Below are 16,546 nucleotides of genomic sequence, written 5' to 3' on the forward strand. Positions count from 1 at the left end.
ACCCAAATATCTGTCATAAGTAGTTACAGATGCTGGAACTAGTTGCTTGTATTCCATGATGATGCAAGGCCTCAACATAGTCTGTATATGTTTTCACCGATTACAAGTGGGAAGCACTACCTCAACCCTTACAGTCATGATTTGAGTCATTGTAATTATAACCTATTTCCAAAGCATGATTTGAGTCATTGTAATTATAATCTATTTCCAAAGCTCAAGGAACCATTGCGTGGACAAAGATTTCCATCTTCAGAAGTGCTGAGCACAGCCATGACCCAATACATCAAACTGCTTAACTTCAGCAGACAGTTAAAAAAATTACCTGATGCTAAGAAGCAGTCATGGGCATGAAGGAGACTACAATGGAGTTTTTAATGTAAATTATGCTATAAAATAAATTCATTTTAAATTAACCACTTTTGTGTATTACTTTCGGAATAACCCTTGTATAAGAAAGAAAGAAAAAAATTTATATTCACCTTGTACTTTTCATTGCACCACCAAGGTTGGGACAAAGGATGCAGGGAGGATGGATACTCAAGGCACAAGTACGGCATACCCAACTTCCTTCAGGAATGGTTGTAATTCCATAACAAGCTTGATGAACACAAATGTTGCATGAATCACAGAAAACCATTTCATTTCCCTCTTCAGAATCAGGCTATTCGAAAGTATAGGTATAAAGTTACATACATAAATCCCAATTTAAAAATAAAAAAACAAATAAATACAGTGCAATTCATATTATTGCATCACACCGATTTTAGCCAGTTTTAATTCCACATCATATATATATATATATATATATATATATATATATATATATATATATATGATGTGGAATTAAAACTGGCTAAAATCGGTGTGATGCAATAATATGAATTGCACTGTATTTATTTGTTTTTTTATTTTTAAATTTCAAATAAATACAGTGCAATTCATATTATTGCATCACACCGATTTTAGCCAGTTTTAATTCCACATCATATATATATATATATATATATATATATATATAAAGTACAGACAAATATATTAGATAAGTGTATGGGTAGGGGTGCTGACCTGTCAGGTGAAGTAACAAAGGAAAAAATTAAAAGTGCCTGAAAAATAAAAGCAGATTACGTAAAAATTCTAAATAAAATTAAATGAAATTATATAAATGGTACTTAATGCTGTAGGTCCTAAGATTTTAACTACATCACCAAGGGCTAGCAGCCAAAACCAAACGAAACAGCAATAAGGAAGGCCTCTGTTTCTGTTATGATGTATACGTAGCAAATAAACAAAAAAAAAAAAAAAAAACGAGCAGATATATACATCATAGCCAACCCGACAGAGACCAAAAAAGAAAAGGAATAATAAAAAACAAAACCAAAACCAATATAATACTAAAATAAATAAAAAATAAAAATCTAAATTACGCTAAAATTAAAACCAAATGATTCCAGATAATGAAAAATGAATGAATAGCAACCAGTCCTACCTGAATTTTAACAAAGCAAAATTTCTTGACAAAAGAATATAGTTAGGATATGACAACTAACTGTCGAGCCGAGGGAAGTGAACATGACAGGGCTGCAATGGAAACCAAAGAAGTCAGCTGATAGTTCCCACCGAATTTATAACAGCTGTAAGTAACCCTGAGTACAGGTGGGAAGAAGTTGCATATTGGTTCAAGTGAACTGTACCCGTGTGATGGGGGAAGTCGGCAATTAAACAAATGAGGCAAATGGACCAGAAAAGGAGAGAAATCTAGACCAACAAAGTAGTGTTGAAAAGACTAAACTTTGTTGTAGAGGAAAAAAGGAGTGATAGCAGAAAAATAGTATCTCGAATATTGCTTTCGGCCAGCCTAATTGCACACGAGATATAAAATGTAATGTTTAAGAAAAGCAAAAAGTAAATGAATGAAGGGGAACATAGAGGTGCTCGGGCAGTCCAGGGTTTCATAACCCGTACCAAAAGTAGGTCCCTCGACATATGCCTCATGAATTTAAGTCAGTAATGGTATTGTTTTTACAAATATGAGACTGAACAATGTGTAAAAATAAAAATAAAGATGACAAAACAGTTAGTAAGACAAAACATAATACCCTGTAGTTAGCCAATCCGTGGGCACAGGTTTCTACACCGTTTTTACATTCAGGCTTGTACATAATGTATAGTTTGTTTGTTTGTTTGTTTGTTTGTTATTTGGTTTTTAGGAGCATTAGCAACTAAGGCCATATTGCTCCATAATGTACAGTCATATATCCCCTAGCCTCTCTGTCGTGTCTCAGTGTAGAAAGCCTGTGCCCACAGATTGGCTAACTACGGGGGTATTATATTTTGTCTTGCCATTTTGTTTTTTCTTCTTCTTTTTATACATTGTTCAGTCTCATATTTGCAAAAACAATACCATTACTGAATTAAACACAAGGCATATGTCCAGTCCTATATCCAGGAACCTACTTTTGGTCCAGGTTACGCAATCCTGGACTGCCAGAGCACCACTATATTCCCCTTCTTCCGTTTACTTTTTGCTTTTCTTAAACAGTGGCGAAAAAGCAATATTCCAGATATTATTTTTTTGCTATCACTCCTTTTTTTCTCTACAACAAAGTTTAGTCTTTTCAACACTACTTTGTTAGTCTAGATTTCTCTCCTTTTCTGGTCCATTTGCCTCATTTGTTTAATTGCCGACTTCCCCGTCACACGGGTACAGTTCACTTGAACCAATATACAACTTCTTCCCGCCTGTACTTGGGGTTACTTACAGCTGTTATAAATTTGGTAGGAACTATCGGCTGACTTATTTGGTCTCCATTTCAGCCCTGTCATGTTCACTTCTTTCGGCTTGACAGTTAGTTGTCATATCCTGACTATATTCTTTTGTCAAGAAATTTTGCTTTGTTAAAATTCAGGTAGGACTGGTTGCTATTCATTCGTTTTTCGTTATCTGGAATCATTTGGTTTTAATTTTAGCATAATTTAGATTTTTATTTTTTATTTATTTTAGTATTATATTGGTTTTGTTTTTTATTATTCCTTTTCTTTTTTGGTCTCTGTTGGGAACAGATTTATACATCTCTGTATGATGTATAAATCTGTTCTTTTTTTTTTTTTTTTTTGTTTTGTTTGTTTGCTACGTATACATCATAACAGAAACAGAGGCCTTGCTTATTGCTGTGTTTCCTCTGGTTTTGGCTGCTGGCCCTTGATGACATAGTTAAAAGCTTAGGACCTACAGTATTAAGTACCATTTACATAATTTTATTTAAAATTTTTATACAATATGATTTTATTTTTCAGGCACTTTTAATTTTTTTCATTGTTACTACACCTGACAGGTCAGCACCCCTACCCATTCACTTATCTAATCTATCTGCCTATATTTCATTATGGTTGCTGGGCATTTCTGCCATAATCCATTAAAATTAATATATATATATATATTTTTTTTTTTTTCAGGTGTTCCATTTTATCACTACAATCTATTATCATTATTATTATTATTTATATAACACATAACAAACACAAACACACACACACATATATATATAAATTATTGAGGAAAATAATAGAAAAGGTAAATCAATCAAATAATACAGGGATTTAGGAAAACACTAAGGATTAAAAAAAAAAAAAAAAAGGAAAAACGTTAGAAAAGTTACTTAAAATTATATTAAATAACGTAAATAAAACTATCATAATAAATAATAACTTACCGATTATAAATGCAATAAAAAATAACAATATTCAACAAATACAAACATTTGACTTTAACAGTTTGTTTATTTACCAGTATTAACCTTGATAATTTAAAAGCCCTTCTCCAGAAACTATATTTGGAAAATAAAAATGCTATAAAGGTTGATTTAACCTATTGGGATACTCTAATAAATTTATGCATCTTTAATAATTATGTATATGACGGAACATCGTTATACTTGCAAGTGAATGGCACCCCTATGGGAAGTCCAGCATCAAGCATAATCGCAAACCTTTCTATATTATACAGAAAGAGCATTCCAAGATAACCTACTTATATTCAGATACGTAGATGATCTATGTGTGTTTAATTGTCCACATTTTGTTCAGGATTACAGTAAACTATATCCAGAAGGACTTGTATTAGAAAAAACTAATAGTTCTGATACTATAGCAAATTACCTGGATCTTCATATAGAAATATTCCATAATAATATAGACGTAAACGTATATAATAAAAGAGATGCATTTAATTACAATGTAGTCGGCCTTACAAACTGGAGATCTAATATATCAAAATCAGTGCATGCTAATATCATTTTATCCCAATGTCTGAGGATTGCTTACATTTGCAATAATAATAAAAACTGTTCAGCAAACATAATAGCATTGTACAACAAGTTGATTAATAATAATTTCCCCATCGCTTACCTGAAATACCACTTCAGAAAAGTGATAAGCATAATTAATTTCAAAAATTTGTTTTCTGAACCCATTGGTTCAATATAATTGTCATATTCAGTGCCATGTATATATGTACATAGGATACACTTTGCTTTCTTGGTGTCTTACAGCGTAGAAAACTTGTACCCACCGGCTTGCAAATTACACTGTATCATTTTTTTTTTTTTTTTTTTTTTTAAAATACATAGTTAAATTCATTTAAGTTTACTTAAGTTCACGCTGAGGTAACATGCAAATTCAGCTCAGGGTCCTACTATAGGAACAGGTTTGTGATCTCGGGCATACCCGAGCCACAACTTATATCTTGTATTGTCTTTAAGCTGTCCTACACTCTTTATTTTTATTTCTCTGAAATTATTAGTATTAGTATTAGTAAAGCCCGCATGATGCAAGAAAGCCTATGGCTTATGCTGCACCAGCCAAAAAAAAAAAAAAAAATCCGAACAAAACAATGATAAAAAAAAAAAAAAAACTAAATAATAATAATTAATAAAAAATAAAAAAAAAAAAAATTAAACCTATCATCCTATGTGCTTCCCTTACCCGAAAGTACTATCCAGATGACCTTTGAATTTCCCCAAACTGTCGGCCTCTACCACCCATGAAGGCAACTTATTCCAGTAATTTATAACTCGCTGGCTAAAATAAAACTTCCTGCAGTCCAATCTAAACATTCCCCCCCCCGTAACTTGAATTTATGTCCCCTAGTTCTAGCATCATTTATAATCTTGAAAATTTCGTCCTCATTCATTTTACTGATGCCTCTCAGAGCCTTAAACATCTCAATCAAATCTCCTCTAAGGTGTCTAGTTTCCAAACTCTGCAACCCACATATTCGAAGTCTTTCTTCATAAGGACGCCCTTTTGCCGATTTCACCAGGCGAGTTACCCTGCTTTGCACCCTTTCAAGAAGCTCGATGTCTTTCTTCAGGTGCGGTCTCCATACTTGAACACAGTATTCCATGTGTGGTCTAACATAAGCCTTATATAATGGGATTATCACGTCCCTATCTCTACTTGCAAAAGTTCGATAGATCATCGATAGGACACCATGGGCCTTCCTTGCAACCTGTTTACAATGCTCAAAGAATTTCATGTCTGACCGTATCGTAACACCCAAGTCCCTTTCCTCCAGTACTGGGTTTAGTTGAACTCCACCAAGTGAATAAGTTTTTTTGGGATTACTGTTTCCCAGGTGTAATACCTTACACTTTGTTAGAATAAAGCATAGCTGCCATTTTTCTGACCATTCCTGAAGTCTATCTAGGTCTCTCTGAAGAAGCTCAGCTTGACAGTGATCATTAACTACTCTACCAATTTTAACATCATCTGCAAATTTAGACATCACGCCCTCTATCCCTTCATCAATGTCATTTATGAAAATTAAAAACAACAGTGGTCCTAATACTGATCCTTGGGGAACCCCGCTTCTTACATCAACCCAATCTGAGGAATAGCCATTTCTCACAACCCTCTGCCTCCTGCCCTGAAGCCATCCTTCTATCCATCTAAGGATTTTCCCAGTGATTCCAATCTGTTCCAGCTTATAAAGCAAAAACGCTCATGTGGAACTGAGTCAAAAGCTTTGCTGAAATCTAAATAAACAATGTCAATTATTCCCAAAATCCAGCTCGTGAGTGACCCTTTCGAAATAGCGAACCAGATTTGTTAAACATGATTTTCCCTTTACAAAACCATGCTGAGTATCCTTGAGAATTTCAATTCGATCCAAATGATCCTGAATTCCAACCTTGATCATTGCCTCCATGATTTTCCCTACTACTGAAGTCAGACTGACAGGTCGATAATTTCCAACTTCACTTTTCACTTTTTAGAGCCACCCTTATGTATGGGAGATACATTTGCACTTTTCCAATCCAAGGGAATCTCCCCAGAGTCTAGTGATGCTCGCATAATTAGCCTCAATGGTTCAATGCACTCGCTTGCCGCCTCTCTTAAGATTATAGGGTATATTCCATCAACTCCAGGAGCCTTACTGGTCTATAGGCTCGAACGTTTTTTCATTAAATAATCTTGCGAAATTTCAATATCATTAGTTACATATTTTTTAACTTCGCTCCCACAATTTCCCATTGCCACTTTTGTAAATATCGATGCAAAATAACTGTTGAGTTCATCTGCAACGGCAGCTGGTGTATTTATTACTATCCCCTTTTCCTTACGTAAAGGTCCGATCTGGTTTGTCCTGCTCTTCTTGGCATTTATATATGTGAAGAATTCTTTATCTCCCCTCTTTGCTCTGTTTGCTAGTGATTTCTCATAAACTGCCTTTGCCTGTCAAACCTTTAGTGACTTTTTTGTGCTTGAAAGTTCTGCATGAATGTCATAACAATGCTACGTGCAAAAATTCAGTAACGTGCAAAACAAAATTTTTAATGAAGTTAAAAGGCAGCAGGCCTCAGGATGTACTTCCTGTAAGGGTGGTTAATAATTATTTTGAGATCAGCATCAATTTCCTGTACTATAAGCACCTGATGCTAGTCAAATTAATCTGATATATGCAGATATGACAGCAGAGAGCAGATTCCATGCTCCCTTCTGTCTTAGTCTGCTCTAAACCAAGGAAGCAAAACAAGCCAGAAATCCCAGAATAAGGAAGATGAAATGAGTCTGGCTAACAATTTTATTTTAATGAGGGTTTCCTTTCATCTATAAGTGAGGAGAGCACAGGAAATCCTATATTTGTAGATTTTTAAACTTGAAGAGCCAGAATTCTGCTTCAAAAATCTGTCATTTTCCAATTATCATATCGCTGCATAAAATAGTAGATGCATACAAAAGACTTTACATATTTCAGTGTTGTGGGCTATGAGACATAATGTAATGCGTTATTTTACTTTCCACCTGAGGCACGCAGTGTGATTAAGGAGTTTGTCAGTCTGACAGCTGAATCTCACTTTGGTATCAAAGACAACCTCTAAAGCGCTGTGAGTGAATAAGGCTGTCTTCAAGAATGGGTGAGATAGCAGCCAGGTCATTTTTCAGGGAATATAGTTGGGTTGATATTGATTTTGAGGTAAGTGGAAGTAAAAGAAGTATATTTGTTGATATTAATTGTGATCACAAAGGTTTTTTTTTTTTTTTGTTTTGTTTTGATGGGTGTAGGAATTTTCATATCATCCACAAATGTTAGTATATCTGATCATCTTTGGGTAATGCCTTAAGTCACACCATTCCAGTCAACTGCGAACATCCACAAACAAATGGCACTGTTTCTTAAAAGGCTTGCAAAAAATGACTTCCAGATACAAAAGCACTCAATGCACTATGATATGCTCTGAAGAGAATAAGTTCTACAATTATTTTTTAATAATTTTTTCAATAAAGAGTTTTTGTGGTATCAGTCACATGATTTAATGGCTACTCATAATTCGGCAATCACCAACATTCACACATTTCTGGGCACAAGAGAGATCAAAGACACATTTTGAACTGGACACTGAGAACAGCTGAGAAGTCAGCTGGTTTTCTCTTTGACTGACCAACCAAAAAATAATAATAATAATAATGAATAATTAGATAAGTTATAGAATTTCTTAAAGTACCGATATGCTGGACTCAATTTCGAATAGCAAAGCTTAATAAACGGTACTCACCTTAGATAATCTGCTGTTGTTACATGAAGTAGGATGGATGAATAATTTTGAGGTTTAAGAGGTTTTGAATAATTTAGAGGTTAAAAAATAAGTTAATTAGTAAGGATACGGAATTAAAATATGCTCAAGGAAGTAGAAGTGCACAACTTCGTCCCTAGTTGTCATTGAAGAATTAATTAAAAACTTTAAAATATGAAACCGGTGAAGTCAAAAGTCATAAACGACTGACTTTCATTTTTTAACGTCATCAGTTGGCAATACTAAAGTGAGAAGAGAACGCATGTTTTAAAGACTTCTATGTTCCCGTGATGCTCTTTGTGACATGCGGGAACCTTAAGTGCGTGAGATTCCAGACCGGGGAAAGGTTGGAGGGTAGTTTCACATTTATGACATTTAGGTTGAACAAACTAAATATCATAAATGTGAAACTACCCTCCAACCTTTCCCCGGTCTGGAATCTCACGCACTTAAGGTTCCCGCATGTCACAAAGAGCATCACGGGAACATAGAAGTCTTTAAAACATGCGTTCTCTTCTCACTTTAGTATTGCCAACTGATGACGTTAAAAAATGAAAGTCAGTCGTTTATGACTTTTGACTTCACCGGTTTCATATTTTAAAGTTTTTAATTAATTCTTCAATGACAACCAGGGACGAAGTTGTGCACTTCTACTTCCTTGAGCATATTTTAATTTCATTTTTAACTTTTAATTCCATATCCTTACTAATTAACTTATTTTTTAAACCCTAAATTATTCAAAACCTTTTAAACCTCAAAATTATTCATCCATCCTACTTCATGTAACAACAGCAGATTATCTAAGGTGAGTACCGTTTATTAAGCTTTGCTATTCGAAATTGAGTTAATAATGAATAAATAAATAAATAAAATAAAATATGATAATATACTAATAGTTAATAATAATAATTATTATATGTGAGATTATCACTCTTAGATATCTAAAGATTATGCCTTTGTAACTGTCTTAATGAGCAACAATTAGAGTGGTAATTTAAAACAGATAACATGTCTATAAGTTTCCTGAATACAAAGGTACTGAGCTGTTGTTGTTAATGTAAATTCTGATGTCCATAAAAAGAAGGGATTTGTTTACTCCTCTTCCAATTATTTAATGTTTTTATCTAACTTATTAACAACAACAAAAATTAAGATTAACATGGTTGCAAGAAATGTCAAGTTCCTCTTCACTGTGAACTGAACTTTCTCAGTCTAGTGTCAGCATTTGGAACACAGATCAAAGCAGATTTGAATATGAAATGACTTCTAGAAGCTTATACTTCTGTGGAGAAAAGGACTTTTATGCAATCAATCAGTCAATGGCAGTCTATTCTACAATCTATTCTTATAGTGGGTGGAGTAGTAGACTGAATGTTTTTCAGTACCTTGCAGAGGAAACATTGTGGTAATGGGGAAATGAGAGCTACGTGACTGGAGTTTTGTATTTGTAGAGTTCGCTAACCATGGATAATGAACCATCACGAGTTTGCAGTAGAAACTTATTTTACAACAAAATCTATTGTGTAGACACAAAGAAGGTTTTGACTTCAGTTTTATGTGCTGAGACATAGCCAAATTCCTTCTCGGGACACAATATTAAGGTGGGTTGAAGCTTTTCACGCTAGTGGTAGAGTAAACAATCAATTTGTTGGGATTACAGATACCGCTCACACACCTGAGAATGTTGAGAGAGTGAGAAGTCCATAGCAAGGAAACAAGTGGTTGCCTTTGAGAATGTCAAACAGAAGTCTAAGATTAATTTTGAATAATGATGTTCAGTTCCACCCATACAAAATTCAATTGTCCATGAGGTACAAATCTGGATAAAATTGCTCGAGTACAGTTCTGTAGACAATTTATAGATATTTTGGAAAATGATGCAAATGTTTTGAATGTTTTAATTATGTCAGACAAGGCCCATCTCCTTTCTAGATTTGTTAACAAGCAGAACTTTCACTACTGGTTGGGGACTAACCCAATGGAGCTCCACCCCAACAGCTTCTACATAGTGAGAAGGTAACTATCTGGTGTGGTGTATCTGCATTTGGAGTAATCGGACCATACTTTGAAGAGAAAAATCAGGCTATAACAGTGATTGCTGATTGGCACAGTACAATACTGGAAGCATATTTGGTTGAGGAGCTACACAATTTCAGACAAAATGTCTGGTTTCAACAAGACAGAGCAACACTGCATGCTTCAAGACAAAGTATAGCCATTTTGAGGAGAATGTTTCCTGGGCTCTTGGCTTCAAGGTTTGGCAACATCCAATGGCCGTCAAGATCTCCCAACTTTTTTCTTTGGCGACATCTAAAGGCGGAACCAGTTCATGAAACCAGACTACTCTCAATTCAAGGACTAAAGGACCGGATTACAGAAGAAACTGGAAGAATTAACTTAAATTTGTTACAGTGAGTATTGTACAATTTTAGGCGAAGACTGCAACAATTGTATTGACTGCACTGGGGATCATTTGGTACATGTTATTTTTAACACCTAACATTCGAATACTGAACTGTTTTCATTAATGCTATTATTCCTTTATATAAAGATTTTCAATTTGCATTTCATCTTTTAAAAATAATTCAGCAAAAAACATCCAATCCTACCCCACCCTGTATAATAGTTTTATGCTGCTTTAAAGAGTGAAGCAGGAAAGAAAATTTAATTCTCTTTCTAGAAATGGGAGGCAAATTTGGTCCAAAATTATCAAGAAAACTGAAAGTAATTTGGCATAAAATGTCTTTACAGATGCAAGTTTGTCTAGTAAATGACACGGAATCTGTCAACAAATAGGTCAACCATGTTTATCTTTGGATCTGAATAAAGACAGAATTCTTAAAAAGCTGGGTAAAATAATTTGCACTAGTACTACCCCACCAAAAACAACAAAAAAAAATAAAAATAAAATAAAATATATATTTAACTGTTGGACATATACTTCTTCAGATAGTATAAAATTATAATTAATGAAAGCAGAGACTATATTAACTAAGCGATTTTTGATCACAAAAATGCATTCTTTGGTTATAACTGGTTTTATTATTTTTTCTTTTAATGAAAACCCCAAACACAAGAGGTATTAGAACCTATAGTACTTAGTACTGTGCTTGGGTTGGAGGTTGAGAAGATGAAAGAAGATATTTGTTGACATTAGACTTGAACTTCTGAAGACTGTAATTTTCAGGAAGTACGTTTGAATGAAGATTGTTCCAGAAAACAGCAGTTGAATGAATAAACGAGGAAGATGAAAAGTTGGTTCTGTGAGTTTGAAGTTGGACAGTAAATGGATGTTGGCTGGGGGAGGCACATGTTTGGACTGTTTTGAAGGAGAAAGCAGGGATTACAGAAGCCAATTCACAAGAATAGTGCCCATGGAAGTATCTGTAGAAAAGGCATGCAGCAGAAACAGTACGTCTATGAATCCTCTCTAACAGTACTGTTAGAGAGGATTCATTAGGTAACCTAACTGCCCTCTTCTGAATGGAATCTAGAAACCTGAGAGAGGTTTAGGGGGCACCGCCCCAGATGTGGGAATAATATTCCATGGCAGGGCAGATTTACGATTTGTACAGAGTGAACAGCTGTTTGGAAGAAAAGTAACGCCGAGAGTGAAAGAGAAAACCAAGTTTTTTAGATGCAGAGAAAGCAATATTTGTAATGTGCTTGTGCCAAGAGGGATTAGAAGTCAGGGTAATCGCCAAAAGAGATATATCATTTTGCCTAGAAATCGGAGTGTCACCAAAGATAAGCATAGGAGCAGAAGAATCCTTTTCTTCTGCTAAAAAACTAAATTTATTTTGTTCTGTTCCATTTTCAGAAAAAAAATTGCTGATCCCAAAAAAAAAAAAAAAAAAGAAGTCTAAATCAAAACAAAATGAAATAAAATTCAATTTTTGAATGCCAACTGCAATGTTGCAGAAAACTGCTTTCCAAACAGATAAATTGCTAAACTACTTTTGGATATAAATAAAATATAAAATTTTTTTCAAACAAAAAAAATCTGAGGAGCAGAGGCACCTCTTTGGTTATAATTGGTTTTATGCTCATTCATTCCAAAAATGTTAATACACGCCTGATAAAAATCTGGTTAAACATCAGTGTTGCTGAAGACAGCACAGGAGAGCAGATTCTTCTGTAAAAAATAAGAGAAGGCTGGGGTTTAATAAGGATTGAAGTTAACTAAATTTTTGTTTCCCCTGGAAGATTACACAGAAATTGGTATTTAAGGAAATGGTGATGCATATTCAAGAAGTTGTGGTGTTTTGTGCAGAGCAGAATTGTCAGACTGGAAAGTGAAATTCAGTCTATTGCCATCAGCAAAAGTATGGATAGGATTTCATATCAATGAAAGAAGGTCATTAATATAAAAGAACAGTCCAGAGGGAGTCCCAGAATTAGTTGAGATATTAAAAGATAAAGATTCATCTACCACAAATGCAGTGGGTGGTCAGAGACAAAACTAATTATCCAATAGCAGAAATCAGAAAGGAGACTCATAAGGCAAAAATAATTTTAAAATACCTTTATGCCAGTTACAATTAAAAGCCTTAGAAAACAAAATATAACATGGGCCAAGATATCCCCAGTGGGTCAACACTAATGGAATAATCCAGACAGCCAACTGTCAATCACTCTCAACAGATTGTAAGAGTTGGTGGATTCTCCATTACTTTGGAAAGAGTGGCAAGTGCAATGTGAAGGGAAGGACTGTTGATCTTTTTAGGAACTGATTGGATATATGCAAATTTCCATGCAGAAAGAAAAATACTAAGCGAGTGTAAAAATGCAAAACAAAACAGGAGTAATTCTGAAACAGATTTTTAAGAAAAAGTGGCTAAATGCCAACAGGACCTGGACACTTGGCATTAAGACCTTTCAGGATTCTTCTGTTTTTCTGTTTGAAGACCAGGGAAAGGCAAATGAATGGAATGTGTTCAGCATGACAGGAGGAGATGTAGCATGATCAACGATGTAAGACTTTCAGAAAAAGTAAGATGCTAATAGTTAAGTTTACCTTTAAATGAAGGTGGAGTAAGACCAACATGATGCAACAGAGGAGGAAGTATGGATGGGCAGAAACTGCAGCCAATAGCATTCATAAGAGACCAAAAGGCTCAACCCATTTGGGCAAGAAGTAAGTTTCCTACTCTTAGCCTTTACAAAAGGCTAAATAAGATAGATAGAGGGCACTAGGGTCGTGGAGGTGAACAAATTTACAGCTGCTGAAAACGGATAAGTAGTTTTGATATTTTTACTGTATCCTTCTTTAATTAACATATTACATTGTATAATATGTTAATTTTTACTGTATTCTTCATTAATTAACTTATTACATTGTGTTCTGCAAAGATATTAAATAGGCTTAGTAGCATTCGTTAGCTTATTTTTTAAAATTAACTAGTGATTTTTGTAAGTTAAGACACCACTTGTACCGGTGTTTCTGCCAATATTGTTGAACTTGCCACCATTGTTTTGGTATACTAAGATCGATACGAAATAATGTAACATATATCTTGAACTGATAGTGTAAGGTAAAACATAAAACTAGATAGTGTAATATGTAGCACTGTATTAGGAATCTGTTAGCTTAGTACAGTATTATGAATTAATCAATAAAATTTATTAATCTTATTAAATTTCATTGTTAATTAAATTGTATTTAAATGGAAATCATGATCCAGACAAGAGATGTGAAGCAACGTGCACAGATTACCAGGAGCGCTGCAGCTTGGAGGAGAAACAAAGGGGGCGATTCTCCAAAAGATCACAGTCTCAAAAAATGTGCGAAATGTGGAATGTTTGGGGACCTTTCTGGAACAGGATATGATCTAGCCAAAGAAGATGTCTTTGTGTGTGTGCTAGGTGTCTAGAATATCAAGAAATTAGGTGCCAACTCAATGTTCTGATGGGCGTCTATGAGAGTGAGGTGTAGGGTAGATGCCCTTGAAGAAATTAATATGAGGGGACCATCAAGCTCTCAGCTGCCAAACTCAATGTCAGAGCTCACTCCTGTGCATCAGGCAACAGAGCTGCAATCTTCAGGGCAGAATGCACTGGTCCCACAGCAGCTAGTTATTGTCGTTAACTCTATTGTCAGGGAGACTGGGAATATATTTTGCAAAAACAGGTGGAACAGGACCAAGGTATGTCTGACAGGGACAAAAGATGATGACTTTTTTGAACAGATATCTTTTAAGGGCACAAAAAGTGATATTGTTGTACACATTAGCACTAATGATATTAAGAGTAGGAGATATCAAATGTACTTAACAGGTACAGGTCAATGTTGGAAAAAAGTTGCGAGTTAGGGTTAAATTTGAAAGCGTCTGCAATTCTGCCCAGACATGATAGGACAGAGTATATGATGAGAGCCTTGTCAATCAATACAGCTCTCGAGATTGTGCAAGCCTCATGGGATTTTTTTCAGCGTAGTTTCTGCTTGTTAACAGGAGAGACTGCTTCTAGAGGGATGGGTTACACGTAAATAAAAACGGTGCAAGAATATCTGCTGATGCTATTCAGGCAGTGTTAGGTGGGGTTGAAAACTCCTAGCTTTGGGGGTTCCCAGAGTAAAAGATTAACAGGTGCTGCAGGCAGATGCAAAAGTGATCCTTGCACTATTTCTATTAGAAAAAGCAGCTGCATGGAAAGCAAAGTGCTGGGGATTTCCAGGACAACTGGGAGTCATCATGGAACTAGTAAATACATGGGTTGTGTTAGGGTAACTAAGAATAGGAACAAATGCAAATATACTTGCATGTACACCAATGCTAGAAGTATAGTTAATAAATGTGATGAATTTGAAGTGCTGGTCAAGACATCAAAGGTGGATATCATTGAGATATCATCAGAGACGTGGTGTCACACAGATACAAGCAGTGCAGAATTGGAATTTGGGAAGTACAATGTGTACAGAAAGGATAGAAAAGACAGGAAGGGAAGAGGAGTTATGCTGTTAGTTAAGAAACACAAAATATAAGGAAGTGCATCCAATTGACATTGATGGACAATGCAATGTTGAGTCAGTGTGGTGTGACATAAGCACTGGGAAAGGGAAAACGAGAGTGTGTGTGTTACAGGCCTAATGACTCTGATCAGTATAATGAACAATTGTGCAGAGAAACAGAGTGGGCCAGTAAATCAGAATATCTTGTAATGGGAGATTTTAACTTTCCAGATAGTGACTGGAATTTGTGGATTGGACACTCGTACACTTCCAAGAATTTTTTGGATTTATTGGATGACTGTTTTCTACATCAACATGTTCAAGAGGCAACCAGAGGGAGTAATATTCTTGACCTGATTATCAGCGGTGATTATTCATGCATTAAGAATTTGCACATAAAGGAACCACTGGGTAACAGCAATCACAGTGTACTGATGCGGGATTAACTTAAAGATGTAACTACCATCAAGGGTAAAGTGAAGGGTTTTGCTTGTGTAAAGGTGACTATATTAGTCTGAGACAGTTTTTAAATTCTATACAGTGTGATTAACTGATGATGTTACCTAAATGGGAAGCATTCAAGGACTTAATCTTGGAGGCTATTAGGCTTTTGATACCAACTAAGAAATACTGTTCAAGATTTAGATGAATCTAAATGAATATCAGATGAATTAATGAGGCTCGTGGCAGAGAAGAAAAAAAGCATCGGATGCATATAAATTAACAGGTAACACAGAAGCCTATGACAGATATAAGCTAGTCTGTAATCAAGTCACAAAGGAGATTAGGCAAGCGCAAACAGATTACGAGAAATCCTTGGCAAAAGACTCTAGAAGGAAAGGGTTTGTCAGATACCTCATTGATGAGGTAGCTGATAAACTGAATTAGTATTTTGAAACTACATTCACACATGAAGAAATTATAGGAGGGGAATGCCAGAAATTTATCAAACTCTGACAGGGAGCTAAGTGATTTTGTAATAACAGAGAGCAAAGTGGAGAATAAATTGTTGAAGTTAAACATAAGGAAGGCACCAGGGGTGGAGGGGATCTATTCAGTTATATTAAAAGAAGGAAGCAAAGGAAATAAGCAAACCCTTGGCCATAATTATGAGAACTTCCTTGGACTCAGGGGAGATCCCCATGGACTGGCAGTGTGCGTATGTATCCCCAATTCAAAAAGAGGGTTCGAAGAGTGACATGAGTAATTACGGAGCTGTTAGTTTAACTTGTGTTCCAGGGAAAATAATGGAGCCACAGGTTAAAGGAGCATTGTAGAATCATCTAGACAAGACTGCAGTAATAGTTGAAACACAGTATGGGTTTGCTAAGGCAAATTATTGTCCAATGGCCAATTTCATTGGGTATTATGAAGTAGTCACAACAGACCTGGATGCAAAAAATGATTTTGATATCATGTACTTGGATTTCAGGAAAGCTTTTGATACTGTTTCACATGAAAGACTGCTGTACAAATTGGAGCGGTATGGCATTAAGTGGGAGACGACAGAAAGTGGTAATCAATG

General features: G+C 35.2%; 1 protein-coding gene across 1 annotated transcript in view; it reads right to left on the minus strand.

Annotated features, from left to right (window-relative positions):
- LOC150089156 (PHD finger protein rhinoceros-like) overlaps positions 1–16,546 on the minus strand; it is a 327,976-nt gene that overhangs the window by 132,459 nt on the left and 178,971 nt on the right. Inside the window, exon 15 of the mRNA XM_090389568.1 lies at positions 480–661. Coding sequence (XP_090245694.1) covers positions 480–661 — 182 coding nt within the window. The remainder of the gene's footprint in view (positions 1–479; positions 662–16,546) is intronic.

Source organism: Mastigoproctus giganteus, chromosome 2, assembly GCF_048544385.1.
Source record: "Mastigoproctus giganteus isolate SK-2022 chromosome 2, ASM4854438v1, whole genome shotgun sequence".
Lineage (NCBI taxonomy): Eukaryota > Metazoa > Arthropoda > Arachnida > Uropygi > Thelyphonidae > Mastigoproctus > Mastigoproctus giganteus.